Source organism: Anomaloglossus baeobatrachus, chromosome 9 (genome assembly GCF_048569485.1).
Source record: "Anomaloglossus baeobatrachus isolate aAnoBae1 chromosome 9, aAnoBae1.hap1, whole genome shotgun sequence".
NCBI lineage: Eukaryota > Metazoa > Chordata > Amphibia > Anura > Aromobatidae > Anomaloglossus > Anomaloglossus baeobatrachus.
Genome location: NC_134361.1, coordinates 30,347,750 through 30,367,375, shown reverse-complemented (window position 1 = coordinate 30,367,375; position 19,626 = coordinate 30,347,750). Strand labels below are relative to the sequence as shown.

Here is a 19,626-nt window from a genome sequence, read left to right as displayed (position 1 = left end):
TCGGCAGCGGCTGAGTGCGGTGCGGTACACCAATCATAGATAATGTCCATTTTCCCGCTTTTGTAAAATAAATGAATAAGGGACGACAGTGACAAAAGGTGAACACATTACGGCTTTAATTGGACAGAATTCTCAGGATCTCGAATGTTGCTGAAGTTCTCGTCACTTCTTGTGCGGTAAAGACGCCAAGACGATATTCCCGAAGGCGAGGAGGCTCCCTGCAAGACAAGGAGGATTATTATATACTGCAACAACATGGGGATGAGGAGTACGAGGGGCTGCGGGGTCATCGTCATTACTGCAAGTACCAGTTTCACCAGTTATGTTGCCCCCTTAATACAAACCTTTTGCTTTTTGGTGGAAAGAAAGTGACCACATAATTATACTCTAGGCATAACTCAAGACTCAAGAGGCAATAAAGAGAAATAGAGAATGACCTGTGTAAATTAAAAGTATTTTTTTTTTAATCTGCCATACTTAATATTTACATTGGTTACCAGGCCTAATATTAGACTGAGGAGGAGGTGAGCTGTGACATCATCTGTTATGAATGGTGGATCTTGTGTTTTCTTCTCCATATAGAGGTGTTATCGGTAATTGTAAAGGAGGAGGGAGGAGGTGAGCTGTGACATCACCCATTGTGAATAGTGGATCCTGTGTTCTCTACTGTATATAGAGGTATTCTCAGTCATTGTACAGGAGGGGGAGGAGGTGAGCTGTGACATCACCTGTTATATATGGTGAATGCGGTGTTTTACATTCTATATGGAGGTGGAATTAGTCATTGTACAGGAGGAGGTGAGCTGTGACATCACCTACTCTGGTGGCTCGAGTGTTATTAGTCATTGCACAGGAGGAGGAGGTGAGCTGTGACATCACCTGTTATAAATGGTGGATGCTGTGTTTTCTACTCTATATAGAGGTGGTATTAGTCATTGTACAGGAGGAGGTGAACTATGACATCTTCTATTGTGAATGATGGATCCTGTGTTATCTACTGTATACAGTATAGTGATATTATCAGTCATTGTACAGGAGGAGGAGGAGGTGAACTGTGACATCATCTGTTAGGAATGGTGGATCTTGTGTTTTCTACTCGATATAGAGGTGATATCGGTAATTGTAAAGGAGGAGGGAGGAGGTGAGCTGTGACATCATCCATTGTGAATAGTGGATCCTGTGCTTTCTACTCTCTATAAAGGTGTTGCCTTTTATTGTAATCCTATCTGTCTTATAGTAAGACTACTGAAGAGCCATTTGTGCAGAACAGAAGTATGAGTTTAGTATTACACTTTATAGTCAGTGATATTTTTTATATAGTGTTATGGAAAAAAACATTAAAAATACATTTAATAAAAACCTTTTTTAAAGAATATCATTTCTCATAATACTACAGATGGTGCTTCTAAATTCTCATACCCCCATGTGATAAGAAGGCAGATGTCTAATCTTTGATGCACTATAATAGATTTTTTCTAAAACATTTTGATCAGGATTCTGAATTACAATTTAAAAAATAAACAAAACAAAAAACCTCCCACAAAGTGTTAACTAATGATAAATCTTCCTTTAGACATCCAAAACTATGCACACCCCTGTCCATGATGTGGGCCTGCTGGACATCCCAATAAAAACCGAGGGGGTTAATATGGAGTTGGATCCCCTTTAGTTGCATCAACAGTTTTCACTGTTGGGGGTGAAGACATTCCCCATACTTTTGGGGGGTATCCAAGGGAATTTGTTCCCAGTTAGTCATAAAGAGCATTTGTGTGATTGTGAAGTTGGGATCGAGATGATAAAAATTCATCCCAAAAGTCTTGAATGGGGTTGAATTTGGGAATCCAAAATAAATAAATCAAATGCTTGCACAACGCCAAGTTCCTTATCGGGCCCAGTCTTTAGATAGTCATTGCTTATGTTGCATACCTGCAATGGTGATGCCCATTGTGATTCGGTAGAGGATGAGATCTACTGAGCCTCCTTTCAGGTGAACCGGCAAGTCATTGTCAGCCTAGACAAGGTAAGGAAATCATTAATTATACACTGTGTATTGGAATTATACAGTAATCAAGTGACAACTTGCCAACACCCAGATGATTCCACCAATGAGACAGATGAGCTACTTGGTGGACTCCTCTCAATCAATGTTGTTCCATCATCTCTGTTTCTTTGGTGGAGTAATCTCTATCAACATGGTGGCTTCATCTCCTCTTATTTGGTGGCACCATCTCCCTAGTTAGTGGCTTAATCTCCTCTTATTTGGTGGCACCATCTCCCTAGTTAGTGGCTTCATCTCCTCTTATTTGCTGGCACCATCTCCCTAGTTAGTGGCTTCATCTCCTCTTATTTGGTGGCACCATCTCCCTAGTTAGTGGCTTCATCTCCTCTTATTTGGTGGCACCATCTCCCTAGTTAGTGGCTTCATCTCCTCTTATTTGCTGGCACCATCTCCCTAGTTAGTGGCTTCATCTCCTCTTATTTGGTGGCACCATCTCCCTAGTTAGTGGCTTCATCTCCTCTTATTTGCTGGCACCATCTCCCTAGTTAGTGGCTTCATCTCCTCTTATTTGGTGGCACTATCTCCCTAGTTGGTGGCTTCATCTCCTCTTATTTGGTGGCACTATCTCCCTAGTTGGTGGCTTCATCTCCTCTTATTTGGTGGCACCATCTCCCTAGTTGGTGGCTTCATCTCCTCTTATTTGGTGGCTTCATCTCCCTAGTTGGTGGCTTCATCTCCTCTTATTTGCTGGCACCATCTCCCTAGTTAGTGGCTTCATCTCCTCCTATTTGGTGACACCATCTCACTAGTGGGTGGCTTCATCTCCTCTTATTTGCTGGCACCATCTCCCTAGTTAGTGGCTTCATCTCCTCTTATTTGGTGGCACCATCTCCCTACTTGGTGGCTTCATCTCCTCTTATTTGCTGGCACCATCTCCCTAGTTGGTGGCTTCATCTCCTCTTATTTGCTGGCACCATCTCACTAGTTAGTGGCTTCATCTCCTCTTATTTGCTGGCACCATCTCCCTAGTTAGTGGCTTCATCGCCTCTTATTTGCTGGCACCATCTCCCTAGTTAGTGGCTTCATCTCCTCTTATTTGCTGGCACCATCTCCCTAGTTAGTGGCTTCATCTCCTCTTATTTGGTGGCACCATCTCCCTAGTTGGTGGCTTCATCTGCTCTTATTTGGTGGCACCATCTCCCTAGTTGGTGGCTTCATCTCCTCTTATTTGGTGGCTTCATCTCCCTAGTTGGTGGCTTCCTCTCCTCTTATTTGGTGGCACCATCTGCCTGGTAGGTGGCTTCATCTCCTCCTATTTGGTGGCACCATCTCCCTAGTTGGTGGCTTAATCTCCTCTTATTTGGTGGCACCATCTCCCTAGTTGGTGGCTTCATCTCCCTAGTTTGGTGGCTTCATCTCTTCTTATTTGGTGGCACCATCTCTTTACTTGATGGCTTCATTTCTTCCTATTCGGTGGCATCATCTGTCTACTTGGTGACTTTATCTTCTATTTGTTGGCACCATCTTTCTACTTGGTGACTTCATCTCCTCTAATTTGGTGGCTTGGTGGAATCATTTCAATCTTGGTGTAATGATCTCTGTCTCTTTGGTGGATGAGTCTTTGATGAAAACTGAAGCCACCAACTAGAGATAATGCTACTGACTAGATCTGCTGGATGTAATCATCTTAATATACATGGTAGCATCGTCTTTGTTTACTTGATGGCTTTGTCTCTTTCATGAGACAATTTTGGAACCTCAGGTTCCAACTTTGCTTTATGAAAGTTATGGATCAAATTCGAAAGAGATACAACCTATTCTTAGATGAGATCTATTGAGCTCATTCATGATTTATGGTTACGTATAGTAGCTTTAGGCAAGCTCCATCATGAAAGTTCACTTGACTTTATAAAAAAAAATGGTGCCATCATGAACAATCAGAATTCAATTTTCTCTCAATTTCTTGGAAGCTGCAGTGTCCAGTGAACATACCCTTAGTTATCAATGACCGTGTTTTGTAGAGTACTAAATGACTACTAAGCACTTGTGAACACATGTTGGTGGAACAATACCTGGAATATTTTCTGTTTCTCGGGGACGCGGTTTAGCATCTGTGTACGACTAGACGTGGTGAAGGCTCGTGAGATCCTCTGACCCAAAACCTGTAAAGAGTTCAAAGAGGATTCTATCAGATTATCACAAGTCATAAGACACAAACACTAAAGGGTGCTTTACACGCTGCGACATCGCTAACGATATATCGTCGGGGTCACGGTGTTTTGTGACGCACATCCGGCGCTGTTAGCTATATCGTTGCGTGTGACAGCTAGGAGCGACGATCAACGATTGCAAAATCGTTAAAAATCGTTGACACGTTGCTCCTTTTCATAATGTTGGTGCATGCCGCTGGTTGTTCGTCGTTCTTGCGGCACCACACATCGCTATGTGTGACCCTGCAGGAATGACGAACATCTTACCTGCCTCCACCGGCAATGCGGAAGGAAGGAGGTGGGCGGCATGTTCCGGCCTCTCATCTCCGCCCCTCCGCTTCTATTGGGCGGCCACTTAGTGACGCCGAACGAACCACCCCCTTAGAAAGGAGGCAGTTCGCCGGCAACAGCGACGTCGCTAGGCAGGTAAGTCCGTGTGACGGGGCCTAACGAGGTTGTGCGCCACGGGCAGCGATTTGCCCGTGCCGCACAACCGACGGGGGCGGGTACGCTCGCTTACGACATCGGTAATTTGGTAATATGTAACTTCTATATTGAGATACCTTAGGATCACTTGAAGTTAAAAGGTCCAAAAGCCTGAAGTTGCAGAGATTCTGAAGACAACATGCCTTCTAATTTCCTTCAGGTGTTGGGTTTTATTATGGAGAGTTTTTATGGGTTTTGTAAGGCTGGTTTCACATCAGCGTTTTTCTGCCGGTTGGCAAAAAAACGCAAAATGCATGTTGCCGGATCCGTTGTCTACTCAATGCAATTGTGACGCCCTGGACTAGCCATGGGGTCACAGATAGGCCCCTGCACAACACCTTCCCCCCCCAATAAGGTTCCACCAGTCAACCAAAACCCTGAGTCACCCCTATCTGTTCCAGATATCCACACCCGGGGGCGGGGGTCAGGCGGTTGGCCACGCCCACCGAAGAGGATTGATGGGCAGGGGCGGGGAAAACAATGGTGTTAGGGAGAGGAAAGGAGAGGAGGTGAAAGTGCGAGCTGAGAAGTAAATCTGTCAAGGCCTAGGTGGGAGCCTAGGGACCCTGTGGCCAGGAGACAGACGGTGGTGGCCGTCTGCAGGAGGCCGGGAGTAGAACCGGCGGAATCGTCAAGGCACCGGGACAGGGTCGTAGCCCGCCGGTACCGAATCGGGGAGTCAAACTGAAACCGGAGCACCATAGAAGGGTACTCAGACCCTGTACGAGACTTTAGGTCCACTCCCACCCAAAGTCCCGATAGACGGCAACAGCCCACCGAGGGGAATAGGAAGCCACCGCCCAGGCCCCACAATCCCACGGGCCAGCGCTTGCGGGCAAGAGAGCTCCTCCGGCACCTACAAGTCGGGGAGCGGACTACCGTTGTTCAGACATAAATAGTCATACAGTCTACAGAGGTGCAGGGAAAAGACGACACCACCAACCTGAGTAGGGGGAATCACGCAGCCGGCTGCGGGCACTGACCACCATCCCGTTTTTGGTTTACCAGTGACTCCGGTGTGTTTCTTCTGCGTGAGTACATCAGTGCCCTCAGGCACAGCGCCGCGCTACGCCGCCCTGCCCTGCATCCCACGGAGGGGTCAACACCTAGCTGCGCCACAACACCGCCACCCGGGAGCCCCCACCATCACCAGCAGCGGTGGTGCCAACTATCACCACGACCCGTGGGTAGCGTCACGAACAATCTCCATAGCGGCCCCGGCTGCGCACCCACCCGATCACCAAAACAAACCCCCCTTTTCAGAGCGACGTGACCCCCCGGGTCCGGGGACGCTCGAGCCACCGAAACACCCGAGCCCGGACCCGAGCTACTCGGCGGCCGCAGCCGAGCTCCAGGGCGGTACACATCATCAATGGATTTGCGGCAACATGTGTTTGCATGCGGCTATGTCGGGATCCGGTGAATTGCAGTTTTTTTACCTTTTAAAAAAAACGCAACCTGTTGTTGCGTTTTTCACCTCCGTTCAAAAACTGCATCTGACCGGATCCTGCACATTGCGGCAGTAGCTGCAATGTATTTCAATGGGCGACGGATCCGGTTTTCACAGTTGCGGTTGTATGCGGCTTGAAGGATCTGGCTTGTGGTGAATCTGTATAGGACCAAGTCCCGGTGTAATCGTAGTGGGGGTTATGGAGGTGGCCATCACCTGAGCTCACTCATCACTAGTTACGAGTACCGAGCATGGTAGTACCCGCTCATCACTAGTTACGAGTACCGAGCACCCGAGCATGGTAGTGGTAGTGTGGCGTCCTGGACAAGCCAGGACGTCACAGGTACTACAACAACACACCCCACACCCCGGCTAGGCACATCTAGGTCAAACACAAATCCTTGTTGCCTCCCTCCAGGGGCTGATGTCCACACTAGGGGGTGGGCCAGGCGGTTGGTTACAAGTACTGAGCACCCGAGCATGGTAGTGCCCGCTCATCACTAGATACGAGTACAGAGCACCCGAGCATGGTAGTGCCCGCTCATCACTAGTTACGAGTACTGAGCACCCGAGCATGGTAGTGCCCGCTCATCACTAGTTAAAAGTACTGAGCACCCGAACATGGTAGTGCCCGCTCATCACTAGTTACAAGTACTGAGCACCCGAGCATGGTAGTGCCCGCTCATCACTAGTTACCAGTACTGAGCACCCGAGCATGGTAGTGCCCGCTCATCACTAGTTACGAGTACTGAGCACCCGAGCATGGTAGTGCCCGCTCATCACTAGTTACGAGTATTGAGCACCCAAGCATGGTAGTGCCCGCTCATTACTAGTTACAAGTCCCGAGAATGGTAGTGCCCGCTCATCACTAGTTACGAGTACTGAGCTCCCGAGCATGGTAGTGCTCACTCATCACTAGTTACGAGTACTGAGCTCCCGAGCATGGTAGTGCCTGCTCATCACTAGTTACAAGTACTGAGCACCCGAGCATGGTAGTGCCCGCTCATCACTAGATACGAGTACAGAGCACGGTAGTGCTCACTCATCACTAGTTACAAGTACTGAGCGCCCGAGCATGGTAGTGCCCGCTCATCACTAGATACGAGTACAGAGCACCCGAGCATGGTAGTGCCCGCTCATCACTAGTTACGAGTACTGAGCACCCGAGCATGGTAGTGCCCACTCATCACTAGTTACGAGTACTGAGCACCCGAGCATGGTAGTGCCCGCTCATCACTAGTTACGAGTACTGAGCACCCGAGCATGGTAGTGCCCGCTCATCACTATTTACGAGTACTGAGCACCCGAACATGGTAGTGCCTGCTCATCACTAGTTACGAGTATTGAGCACCCGAGCATGGTAGTGCCCGCTCATCACTAGTTACAAGTACTGAGCACCCGAGCATGGTAGTGCCCGCTCATCACTAGATACGAGTACAGAGCACCCGAGCATGGTAGTGCCCGCTCATCACTAGTTAAAAGTACTGAGCACCCGAACATGGTAGTGCCCGCTCATCACTAGTTACAAGTACTGAGCACCCGAGCATGGTAGTGCCCGCTCATCACTAGTTACAAGTACTGAGCACCCGAGCATGGTAGTGCCCGCTCATCACTAGTTACGAGTATTGAGCACCCAAGCATGGTAGTGCCCGCTCATTACTAGTTACAAGTCCCGAGCATGGTAGTGCCCGCTCATCACTAGTTACGAGTACTGAGCTCCCGAGCATGGTAGTGCTCACTCATCACTAGTTACGAGTACTGAGCTCCCGAGCATGGTAGTGCCTGCTCATCACTAGTTACGAGTACCGAGCACCCGAGCATGGTAGTGCCCGCTCATCACTAGTTACGAGTACTGAGCACCCGAGCATGGTAGTGCCCGCTCATCACTAGTTACAAGTACAGAGCACCCGAGCATGGTAGTGCCCGCTCATCACTAGTTACGAGTACTGAGCACCCGAGCATGGTAGTGCCCGCTCATCACTAGTTACGAGTACCGAGCACCCGAGCATGGTAGTGCCCGCTCATTACTAGTTACTAGTACCAAGCACCCGAGCATGGTAGTGCCCACTCATCACTAGTTACGAGTACTGAGCACCCGAGCATGGCAGTGCCCGCTCATCACTAGTTACGAGTACTGAGCACCCGAGCATGGTAGTGCCCGCTCATCACTAGTTACAAGTACTGAGCACCCGAGCATGGTAGTGCCCGCTCATCACTAGTAACGAGTACTGAGCACCTAAGCATGGTAGTGCCCGCTCATCACTAGTTACTAGTACCAAGCACCCGAGCATGGTAGTGCCCGCTCATCACTAGTTACGAGTACTGAGCACCCGAGCATGGTAGTGCCCGCTCATCACTAGTTACGAGTACAGAGCACCCGAGCATGGTAGTGCCCGCTCATCACTAGTTACGAGTACTGAGCACCCGAGCATGGTAGTGCCCGCTCATCACTAGTTACGAGTACCGAGCACCCGAGCATGGTAGTGCCCGCTCATCACTAGTTACGAGTACTGAGCACCCGAGCATGGTAGTGCCCGCTCATCACTAGTTACAAGTACTGAGCACCCGAGCATGGTAGTGCCCGCTCATCACTAGTAACGAGTACTGAGCACCTAAGCATGGTAGTGCCCGCTCATCACTAGTTACTAGTACCAAGCACCCGAGCATGGTAGTGCCCGCTCATCACTAGTTACGAGTACTGAGCACCCGAGCATGGTAGTGCCCGCTCATCACTAGTTACGAGTACTGAGCACCCGAGCATGGTAGTGTCCGTTCATCACAGACAGCCTTAAAATACAGATGTCTTTTGCTCACTGCTCACCCTACTCCACAGGAATGTTTTGCTCAGAGATGACTTAGTGGACTTGTGCATGAATCACCAGTTTTGATAAATTCTCCTCTTTGTGGAAGTAAAACGCATTGTATATGTGTCGCCCTGGGCAAGCCAGGGGTCACAGGTCACAACACCACCACACCCCACACTCCAGGTAGGCACATCAATGCTAACCAGAAATCCTTGTTGCCTTCCTCCAGAGGCTGATGATTCACACCAGGGGGTGGGCCAGGCGGTTGGCTCCGCCCACCAAGGAGGTCACAGCTCTGGAGGCGGGAGAAACCAGGCAGTTGAGCCCAGGGAGGGCAAGAGAAAGGAGAGAACAGTTAGGGGAGTGAAGGAGAAAACAACTAAGTGAAAGTAGTGAAAGTAAGAAAGTGGTAAAGGAGGAAAGCAAGTGAGGTGACAAGAAGGAAGGAAAGCCTGAAGGGTCCAGCTTTGTGTAGGGCCAGATCAGCAAGGTCAGCGACGGCGGTGACTGTCTGGAGGGGGACCGTTTGGAAGTTCCTGGAAGGACCCCGATGGCTGTGTGCCCGGTGGTCTGGAGCAGTGTTCCGAAGGACAGTCAGCACCAGGGCAGGGGCCTCTCGGACCCCGGCAAGGCTAGGAGTCGCCAAATTTGCCGAATCCGTCAGTGAAGGGGACGTAGATCCCCCAACAACCAAGTCCCGATTGAAGGCAACAGCCCAACCTGAAGCAGAGAGACACCGCCACCGCCACGGCACCAGTTTCTCAGGGCCAGCGCCTGCGGGCAAAGTGTAGAGCTCCTCCGGCCCAGATTGCAGTCGGGGAGCGGGTAACCGGAGGGAATCCACCGCTACCACCAGTCAAACATAGGTGCAAGGAAGAGGGACATCACCGTCACCTACCGGGAGTGCAGGTGCAGCCGTCTGTGGGACCGTCCTACCAGCCGTTTGGTTTACCGTACAAACTGTGTCCATGTCTTAGGCTGAGTGAGTACCACAGTGCCGCAAGGCACAGCGCTGCCCCCGCATCCCTGCGCCCACCAGGCCCCGCACCTCCTTCTCCACCACCGGGCCCCGGGATCACCAACCCCTACCCACGGAGGGACAACACAACACCTGGCTGCTCCGCATCACCATCCCCGGGACCCCCGAATTGAGCAGCGGTGGTGAAATCACCACAACCGTGGGTGGCGTCACGAACTATAACAATCCCCCACACCCAACCACAATCCCCTTTCACTCACGGGCGAGGAGTGTCGCTCGAGAAACCCCGGGATCCGGCCCACAGCTCGAGCCACCACTGAGCAGCTGCCGGACCCGAGCAGAAGGGGTGAGCGTAGTGTGCCGACACCCTCCTCCCCGCCCGCGACAACTTGGCGTCACGAACAGGATCTTACCGCTCTGCCGTCTGGTAGAGGTGCGCCTTGTTACCGCCGGAGGTATCCGGCAGAAAAATTTCAGAAGCCGCCATCTTTGGCGGGAAGAGTTCCCGCTCGAGCGTCTTCTCGAGCAGTAGCGGCGCGAAGGCCAAAACCCCGCCCCGAGAGAGGAGGGGCCGGGAAAGAGCTAAGGGGGACGCGATGGCGGCTGGCGGCATGTAGTCGCGGCTATAAAAGCAGGGACGCCAGGACCTTGCAAGCATACCGTTCCTGCAAGAAAGAGAGAAAGACACCATGTGGATGCCGTCCCGAAACACCGTGGCCCCCGCACCGGGAACCGCAGCGTGGGTGGAAATCCGGACCGCGCAGCTCCATCTAAGGCTGCAGGTCAAAATGCAGCTCCTCTTGGAGGAGTGGGAGACCGACATGGCGGACGTTATAGCCACCGTGCGGAGACGCGAGGAGGAAGCGGAGGAAGGGAGGGTGAGTGACCCACGCCCCTATGTCCCGGAGGGACCGGTCGCTGCGGCTGAGGGACCCGGTCCAAGCCCTCTCCCCCCGTTGCCTCCCTCGCCACCCGTCTCGGGGGCCGTGACCCCGCCACTAGGCCCGCTACCACCGCAACCGGTAGCGATACCCAGCCCGTCCGCCCCAGCGGACCGACCTGTAGCCGGAGCCCGTAGCAAACCGGAGGTGTTGCCATGGAAGGCCCCGAAGATTGTGCCAGAGACAGTCCCCGAGCAGTTTCCCGAGCCGGAGCCGATGGCCCGCTCCGAGCCGAAGGCCCAGCTAAGGAAAGCCCCTGTGCCCATGTGAAGCCCCACAGGTGTTGTGTCGGTGCATTACCTTCAGGGACTCCACGTAGCTGGATCTGGTCACAGGTAGGAGATCTTCTTCTTGTCGTGACGCCACTCTCAGAATTGCGGTCAGTGGGGACCGCCACTGCAGGTTAGGGGACGCCTGGGGCTGATGGTGTGTGCAGTTAGTTGGAATAGCCTCCTGAGAGTGAGGCAAGCCCCAGGGCCCGGTGTAGGTTTGTAGTACCACAAGGCGCAGAATAACTCCACACAGGCAGAATTGTCTTTCAAGGGCTTTACTCACATTTGATGGCAGGGTGAGTAGCCCGGGCGTAGCTGAGATGAACCAGGCTGGAACCAGGTATCCTTCAGGCTGACTTTATGAGGGTGACTACTGACTCACCTTCCTTAGCCCTTGGTGGTTTGGGGTGACCCCGACTTTTAGTCCCTATGGGGGTCGCCCAGGGAAGATGCTGCAGCCTCTCTCCCCCTTTTGTTTGCCGTTTGCTTGTTCCCCGGACCAGGCCACTCCAGCTTCTTGCCTCCTGTGACCTATGGGCCCTCACTGCGGTTACGTGGCTGCGGCTTTTGTGGTATTGTGGTGTGGGCTTTGAGAGCCCCACACCGGCAGGTTTAGCAGAAGAAAGCTGGATCTATCTTCGCTTCGGGATCTGCCGCCCGGTTGGGCCTGGTGCTCTCTAGCAGTCTCCTTACTTCCCACTCCGTGCTTTCTCTCTAGCTGAAGCTGGCTTTCAGGCAGCACTCCTAGTTGACCGTTCTCCCCCGTCAATAGCCACTGCGCGGGCGCTGTTAGACAGCATCAACCCCACAGGTCTGCTCCTCTCTGAGCCCTCTGGAGTTCTCCTCTAACTGACTCACTGCTCCTCCTCTCCTGTTCTTGCCTACGCCACCTAGCAACCAGACTCTCCACCACACCCCTTGAGAGGAGATGGAGGCTTTTTACCCCCTGCCACTATTCCAGTGGAGGTATAGGCTTTGCCCCCTCCTGGGATCCCCAGGGGTCCTCTCATGGGTACATGTGTGAGACCTGATCACTATGCGCCTGTGTACCACACCCCTGTCAGCCTTCTGGATTACCTGTATTGTACTGTCCCCAGCATGGGTGCAGTACTCAGTGGTGCCTGACCAGGTCAGGGGCGCCACATTCCCCCTTAGTTATCACCAGCACGTCCTCGGGCTGCAAGACAACATTTTAAAATGCATAAAACATTAAAACATGTAAAACATTTAAAAGCACCAGGTACCATACATCACCACCCTCCACCCACAAGTCCGTTAACCCACCCAAAACCCTTTCACGTTGGCCGCGACTTCAGCCACTTCTGGCAGGATGTAGAGGCGGCTTACATGGGCTGGTGGTTTCAGGGTATACCTGGCCTGGTGGATCCGCGCCTTCAGCCTCCACAGTTGGTGCTGACCAGGTACCCTCTTTGTGGTGGTGAGCCAAGGCCCCATAAACAGGCGTGCTCTCTGGTTGCAGGTGAGCCAAGGCCCTATATACGGACGGGCTCCTCCTGGTTGCAGACGAGCCAAGCCCCTAAACAGGCTGACTCTGGTGGCGGTGGTGCCCTCTGGTGTAACTATTTACACTGCGAGAGTTTGTGGCTATAGCCAGTTCATAGCCTTAAGGTTTATTTCTCACAATAGTTTTTGTGGGCACATGCTTAAACGTGAACGTTGCAAAACAAACTTTTCAAAACTTCATCTGGTAACTTCTTTCTTTACTTTACTTTACTCCTCTTTACCAGGGCTTGAGCCTGTATGGCGGTGGCACCTGCTGCTTTCCTGCTCTTTATCGTCGTCTGTGGTCGTCTCATCCGTAGGTTCTTTTTCTCTGCTTTGTCTTCCTTCTCTTTCTTTAGGACTTTGTGTTACGTCCAGGGCATACAATCCTCTTTCACCTTGATGCATAGTAAACTGGACTGAATCTCCCATCTTTAGATTTCTGCCAGGGTGTCCTCGAGGCAGATGAGCTCTCACATCTCTTCTGTTGACAAATATCCCTTCTTTGATACCAGGTGCTACGATGAATCCGTATCCACTTCTCAGATTAAAATCCTCCACTACTCCTCTGAAAAGGGGTCCTCTGGCCTGGGCTTTGGACCTTCTCAGGGCTCGTTTTTCTTGCAGGTCTCTGACGGTGACTTCTCTCTGCTCTGGAGATGACGGTGCAGGGGATAGTTGCGTTCTGTTGCGGTGTGTCTTACGGGCTGGATTCTGTAGGGTGCAGCTCACAAACTCCCAAGTAAGGCTTTTGGGCAGTTCTTCTTCTGCAGATGGTGTCAGATCTTCCTCATCCCAGCGAGAATAGGGCAGCATCTCTGGCTCTGGGTATGGCTCTGGAGTCAGCTCTTCAACCTCCTGGCCTCCTCCCCCCCTTAGTTCTTCCTGGCACTCCTTGGGTAGCAGTGCTGGGGATGGACTTCTTTCTGCCGGCCCAGGTGGGGAACTCTTTGCCGTGGTTGCTGCAGGAGCTGTCGGGATACTCTTCGGGGTGTGCGGAGGGAGCATGTACCGCTCCACCATCTCCCGTGGGAACTTAGCTTCCAGGTCGGCTTTTAGCTGCCAGTATGCGGAGTCCTCACCTACCAGGGATTGCCTAGCAGGGACTTCCTGAACCTGGGGAGCCTTGTCTGCTCTGGCCTTGCAGGCCGGGGTAAATGGTACGTCAGCCTTGTCTTGGCGGGCCGCGCCTGGCATGGCGGCGGCCTGTCTTGGCGGGCCGCGCCCTGTATGGCGGCGGCCTGGTCTTGGCGGGCCGCGCCCTGTATGGCGGCGGCCTGGATCGGCGTCGCAGCTGCGATGGGGTCTGTGCAGGCTGGGCTGGGCATCGCTGCAGGGACCGGGTCTTGGTGGGCCGAGCAGGGCATCGCTGCGGCGGCCGGGGCTTGGCGGGCCGAGCAGGGCATCGCTGCGGCGGCCGGGTCTTGGCGGGCCGAGCAGGGCATCGCTGCGGCGGCCTGGGCTTGGCGGGCCGCACCTGGCGTGGCTGCGGCCTGGCTCAGCGTCGCCGCGCCGGGCGCCTCTTCAGGGACCGCGGGCGTGGCAGTAGGGGTCGGGGAACTTGCGCTAGCCGGGGCATCACTCGACTCACCCATCGTTGGCAGCATCGGGGTCTGAGTTGTCACCGCCCGATCTGGCACTCGGTGCGCGGCTCTCTCCTCGTAGGCCCGAACCGCCGCGGTCATCCATAGGAACTCCTCGCGTCCCTCTCTGATCAGCCTTCCGACCCTGGCTTCCAGTTGATCGCAGAACTCGGCGAGCTCCCGACACCACCAGGCAGCGGAGCCTGGCTCTGAGTCTCTGCTCTCAGACGCCATCTTCATTAGCAAGCTGCTGGCTTCTCTTCTGCTCCGCCGTCTCCGGACGCTTCCGCTCTCTTTGCTGGCAAGCTCCGAACTCTGCAGGGGATCTCTGGGTAGCCACACCTCTTCGTGGGCGGTAACTTCTTCCAGCGCGGGCTGCTGTTGTTTTTCAGCGCGCTTTTCATGGTGGCAATATGGCGGCGCTTCCAATTTTTCAAGCGGACCGCCTAGGCACATGGTCACCTGTCTGAACAGGTCTAGTCCTTATCCTGTTCGTGACGCCAGATGTGAAGCCCCACAGGTGTTGTGTCGGTGCATTACCTTCAGGGACTCCACGTAGCTGGATCTGGTCACAGGTAGGAGATCTTCTTCTTGTCGTGACGCCACTCTCAGAATTGCGGTCAGTGGGGACCGCCACTGCAGGTTAGGGGACGCCTGGGGCTGATGGTGTGTGCAGTTAGTTGGAATAGCCTCCTGAGAGTGAGGCAAGCCCCAGGGCCCGGTGTAGGTTTGTAGTACCACAAGGCGCAGAATAACTCCACACAGGCAGAATTGTCTTTCAAGGGCTTTACTCACATTTGATGGCAGGGTGAGTAGCCCGGGCGTAGCTGAGATGAACCAGGCTGGAACCAGGTATCCTTCAGGCTGACTTTATGAGGGTGACTACTGACTCGCCTTCCTTAGCCCTTGGTGGTTTGGGGTGACCCCGACTTTTAGTCCCTATGGGGGTCGCCCAGGGAAGATGCTGCAGCCTCTCTCCCCCTTTTGTTTGCCGTTTGCTTGTTCCCCGGACCAGGCCACTCCAGCTTCTTGCCTCCTGTGACCTATGGGCCCTCACTGCGGTTACGTGGCTGCGGCTTTTGTGGTATTGTGGTGTGGGCTTTGAGAGCCCCACACCGGCAGGTTTAGCAGAAGAAAGCTGGATCTATCTTCGCTTCGGGATCTGCCGCCCGGTTGGGCCTGGTGCTCTCTAGCAGTCTCCTTACTTCCCACTCCGTGCTTTCTCTCTAGCTGAAGCTGGCTTTCAGGCAGCACTCCTAGTTGACCGTTCTCCCCCGTCAATAGCCACTGCGCGGGCGCTGTTAGACAGCATCAACCCCACAGGTCTGCTCCTCTCTGAGCCCTCTGGAGTTCTCCTCTAACTGACTCACTGCTCCTCCTCTCCTGTTCTTGCCTACGCCACCTAGCAACCAGACTCTCCACCACACCCCTTGAGAGGAGATGGAGGCTTTTTACCCCCTGCCACTATTCCAGTGGAGGTATAGGCTTTGCCCCCTCCTGGGATCCCCAGGGGTCCTCTCATGGGTACATGTGTGAGACCTGATCACTATGCGCCTGTGTACCACACCCCTGTCAGCCTTCTGGATTACCTGTATTGTACTGTCCCCAGCATGGGTGCAGTACTCAGTGGTGCCTGACCAGGTCAGGGGCGCCACACCCATCCCCCACACCTCGGCTGAGGTGGCGCCGGGTTGTTGCTGCAAGGCAGCGCCCAAGGCCATGACACCGCGGGATACGCCGCCCACCTTCCTGACAGTGGGTAACGTTCTGGATGTCCCGCGGGGCCCGACTCGTGCGCCGGCGCTGGCAGCAGCGCCATATTGGGACAGGGAGCCGACAAAGCTGGGCCTGGAGATCGCGGAGAGGGAGAGAAGGAAAGCCGAGCTGGTGGCCCGAGCCATTCGGGAGAAGGAAAATCTTCGGCAGGCGACCTTCCGTGTCCGGGGCCCGTTGTATGAAGGGCAGGTGAGGCAGTTTGATGTCCGCCGGGGCTATGGATTTATATATGAGCCGGGCCTGGAGGCCGAAGTGTTTGTCGCCCGGCGGGATGTGAATGCCCACCTGCCCGAGGAGCATCCTGGCCGTAACCTCATGCCGGGAGACATGGTGCGGTATACCCGACACTGCGGAGAGAGGGGGTGGTTTGCCCTGGATGTGAAGCTCAGGGGCAGCAATGAGAGCAGGGTGAGCTCTGCACCCCCTCCCTCGGATGAAGCAGCAGAAGGACCGGAGTAGGGCAGCGGATGCCCGTTGCACCGTCCCCGTTGGGACCACCACTGGAGTTGTTGTTTGTTTAAAAGTTTTGGAAAGAATGATAAGGAAAATGAAAATTACCGAAGTTTCACCTGATTTGCTTGTGATTGAACCGGCAGGAGCCGGCACTGTTGTCCCCGTGGGGACCGTTTAAAGTTTAGCATGGAGGACTATCCATGGACAAGCCCGTGAACTTGCAGGGCACCACAAACGTTAAGTGGCTTGTAAATATGTTGGTTACCGTTTCCGCAATGCCGCCTCCGGAGAGGCAGGTTGGAGGGAGGGCCCTGAGCAGAGCAGGCTAGGGCCCAGCTACCCTCTGGAGGGGAAGGACAGATCCCGCTCGGGTAACTTGTGCTGGACTGTGGGTCAAGGGGTGCTGCCTGGGCTTTAGGGGCAGCATCAGGGCCAGGTTGCTTGGGTGGGAGAGAGCGGAAACCGTAGCCGTAAACCGTTGCAACGTTAAAAGTAAATGTGCCTCCCGTCTTGGGAAGAGTTGTTAAAAATGTTATTCATGTTTGCTTAACCTTGTTACCCCCTTTTTCAGAAAAATAAAACCGGTGTAGGACGGCAGCCCGCGGACGTTCTGCATTTTGCTAAGGGGGAATGTGTCGCCCTGGGCAAGCCAGGGGTCACAGGTCACAACACCACCACACCCCACACTCCAGGTAGGCACATCAATGCTAACCAGAAATCCTTGTTGCCTTCCTCCAGAGGCTGATGATTCACACCAGGGGGTGGGCCAGGCGGTTGGCTACGCCCACCAAGGAGGTCACAGCTCTGGAGGCGGGAGAAACCAGGCAGTTGAGCCCAGGGAGGGCAAGAGAAAGGAGAGAACAGTTAGGGGAGTGATGGAGAAAACAACTAAGTGAAAGTAGTGAAAGTAAGAAAGTGGTAAAGGAGGAAAGCAAGTGAGGTGACAAGAAGGAAGGAAAGCCTGAAGGGTCCAGCTTTGTGTAGGGCCAGATCAGCAAGGTCAGCGACGGCGGTGACTGTCTGGAGGGGGACCGTTTGGAAGTTCCTGGAAGGACCCCGTTGGCTGTGTGCCCGGTGGTCTGGAGCAGTGTTCCGAAGGACAGTCAGCACCAGGGCAGGGGCCTCTCGGACCCCGGCAAGGCTAGGAGTCGCCAAATTTGCCGAATCCGTCAGTGAAGGGGACGTAGATCCCCCAACAACCAAGTCCCGATTGAAGGCAACAGCCCAACCTGAAGCAGAGAGACACCGCCACCGCCACGGCACCAGTTTCTCAGGGCCAGCGCCTGCGGGCAAAGTGTAGAGCTCCTCCGGCCCAGATTGCAGTCGGGGAGCGGGTAACCGGAGGGAATCCACCGCTACCACCAGTCAAACATAGGTGCAAGGAAGAGGGACATCACCGTCACCTACCGGGAGTGCAGGTGCAGCCGTCCGTGGGACCGTCCTACTAGCCGTTTGGTTTACCGTACAAACTGTGTCCATGTCTCAGGCTGAGTGAGTACCACAGTGCCGCAAGGCACAGCGCTGCCCCCGCGTCCCTGCGTCCACCAGGCCCCGCACCTCCTTCTCCACCACCGGGCCCCGGGATCACCAACCCCTACCCACGGAGGGACAACACAACACCTGGCTGCTCCGCATCACCATCCCCGGGACCCCCGAATTGAGCAGCGGTGGTGAAATCACCACAACCGTGGGTGGCGTTACGAACTATAACAATCCCCCACACCCAACCACAATCCCCTTTCACTCACGGGCGAGGAGTGTCGCTCGAGAAACCCCGGGATCCGGCCCACAGCTCGAGCCACCACTGAGCAGCTGCCGGACCCGAGCAGAAGGGGTGAGCGTAGTGTGCCGACACCCTCCTCCCCGCCCGCGACATATATCTGAGGTGGATTTTCAGCATGGATTGGTTTACGAAAATCCACAGCATAATATGTTAGCACCTGCGTAGTTGCTCTGCAAATCTGCCGGGAGATTTGTAAGAAAATCCACAGCGAAAATTCTCATGTAACATAAATGGATTTAGCTGCGGAAAGTCTGCAGAAAATCAGCTGTGTCAGCATTGCCGCTATTAGGCTACCTTCCCACCGTGAGCTTTTGATATTGTATAATTTTTTCATTGCTTTTTTTTACGTGTTTTTTGTCTTTTTATGTCAGGCTTTAGTTAAAGTTGCTTTGTTTTTGATGCTTCTTGGTGTTCGGCTTTGATAAAACTTACATTATGTGTTACTGCCGTGGAAAAGCACTACAAGAGCATGTGTGTTTTTTAACCTGCAAATCTGTGGGGAAAATCTGCACAGAAAACTCAGTGTTTCGGATTTGGAAAAGATCAGTTTACGCAGGAGTGGGCTGCGTTTCTGATGTATGGAAAATACGCAGCGTCAAAAACTCATGGTGGGAACAAAGCCATAGTAAGACGATATAAGGGTTAATATAACTTTTGCGCTACTTCTACAAGTCACATTAACATATATTTCTACCTACCCAGTAATTCCTCATGGTGCCGACGGCCGCCCTGCTCTGTGCTTCACTCGTCCTTTGTGGGTCATCTGACAAGGACGCGCACAGATGATCTCCCCGGACAGAAATAGACGTAGGAGAGCGGCCAAAAACGTCTACAACCGAGACACTGGAAGGGGGGAGTAACAGGAGGGGAGGGACCATGGGAGCAAATAAAACCCTTGGACTGAGAAGGTTCCGGAAAAGTTTTGGGCTCCTATATTCCCTTACACCTGCCATAACGTCGCCCCGTCCCCGCAAACCCCAACGGAGCGCATTCAGAACGTTATGGCATCTGATTTAACCCCTTTGTAACCTGGCCTCATTTACATCTGTGTATCCTTAACAAAACAACCTCACGTTCACAATGATTTTTACGACACGCGACTTCTACTCGTATTTGAAGACATTACCCCCCACCCCACCCAAAAAAATCTGCCTTCTATCCAACGGCCTGCTGCCCGTCACCGGATGTTTCACTCCGTTTACAAGTTCTCCTGATGTTTTAATTACGCCCCCTATTTGGCGTACACCGACTGTTTGTAAAATACATGTTAAAAAATGAAAAAAAAAAAAAAAAATCAGAAAATTGCAAAAAGTAAAAAAAAAAACAAACAAAAACTAAAATATATATAAAAAATACTAGTCTGACTTGGAACAAAATAGCACACGCT

At 53.1% G+C, this 19,626-nt stretch overlaps 1 protein-coding gene across 1 annotated transcript; it reads right to left on the bottom strand.

The window, feature by feature from the left end:
- Window positions 1–94: 94 nt before the first annotated feature.
- On the bottom strand, window positions 95–19,044 carry LOC142250374 (cytochrome c oxidase subunit 7A1, mitochondrial-like). The gene is made up of 4 exons (XM_075322528.1): window positions 18,938–19,044; window positions 4,072–4,161; window positions 1,927–2,011; window positions 95–218 (listed from the first exon to the last, which is right to left on the bottom strand). The coding sequence occupies exons 1-4, from the start codon at window positions 18,950–18,952 to the stop codon at window positions 163–165; spliced, it is 246 nt and encodes an 81-aa protein (XP_075178643.1). The 5' UTR covers window positions 18,953–19,044; the 3' UTR covers window positions 95–162.
- Between the last annotated feature and the right edge of the window lie 582 nt (window positions 19,045–19,626).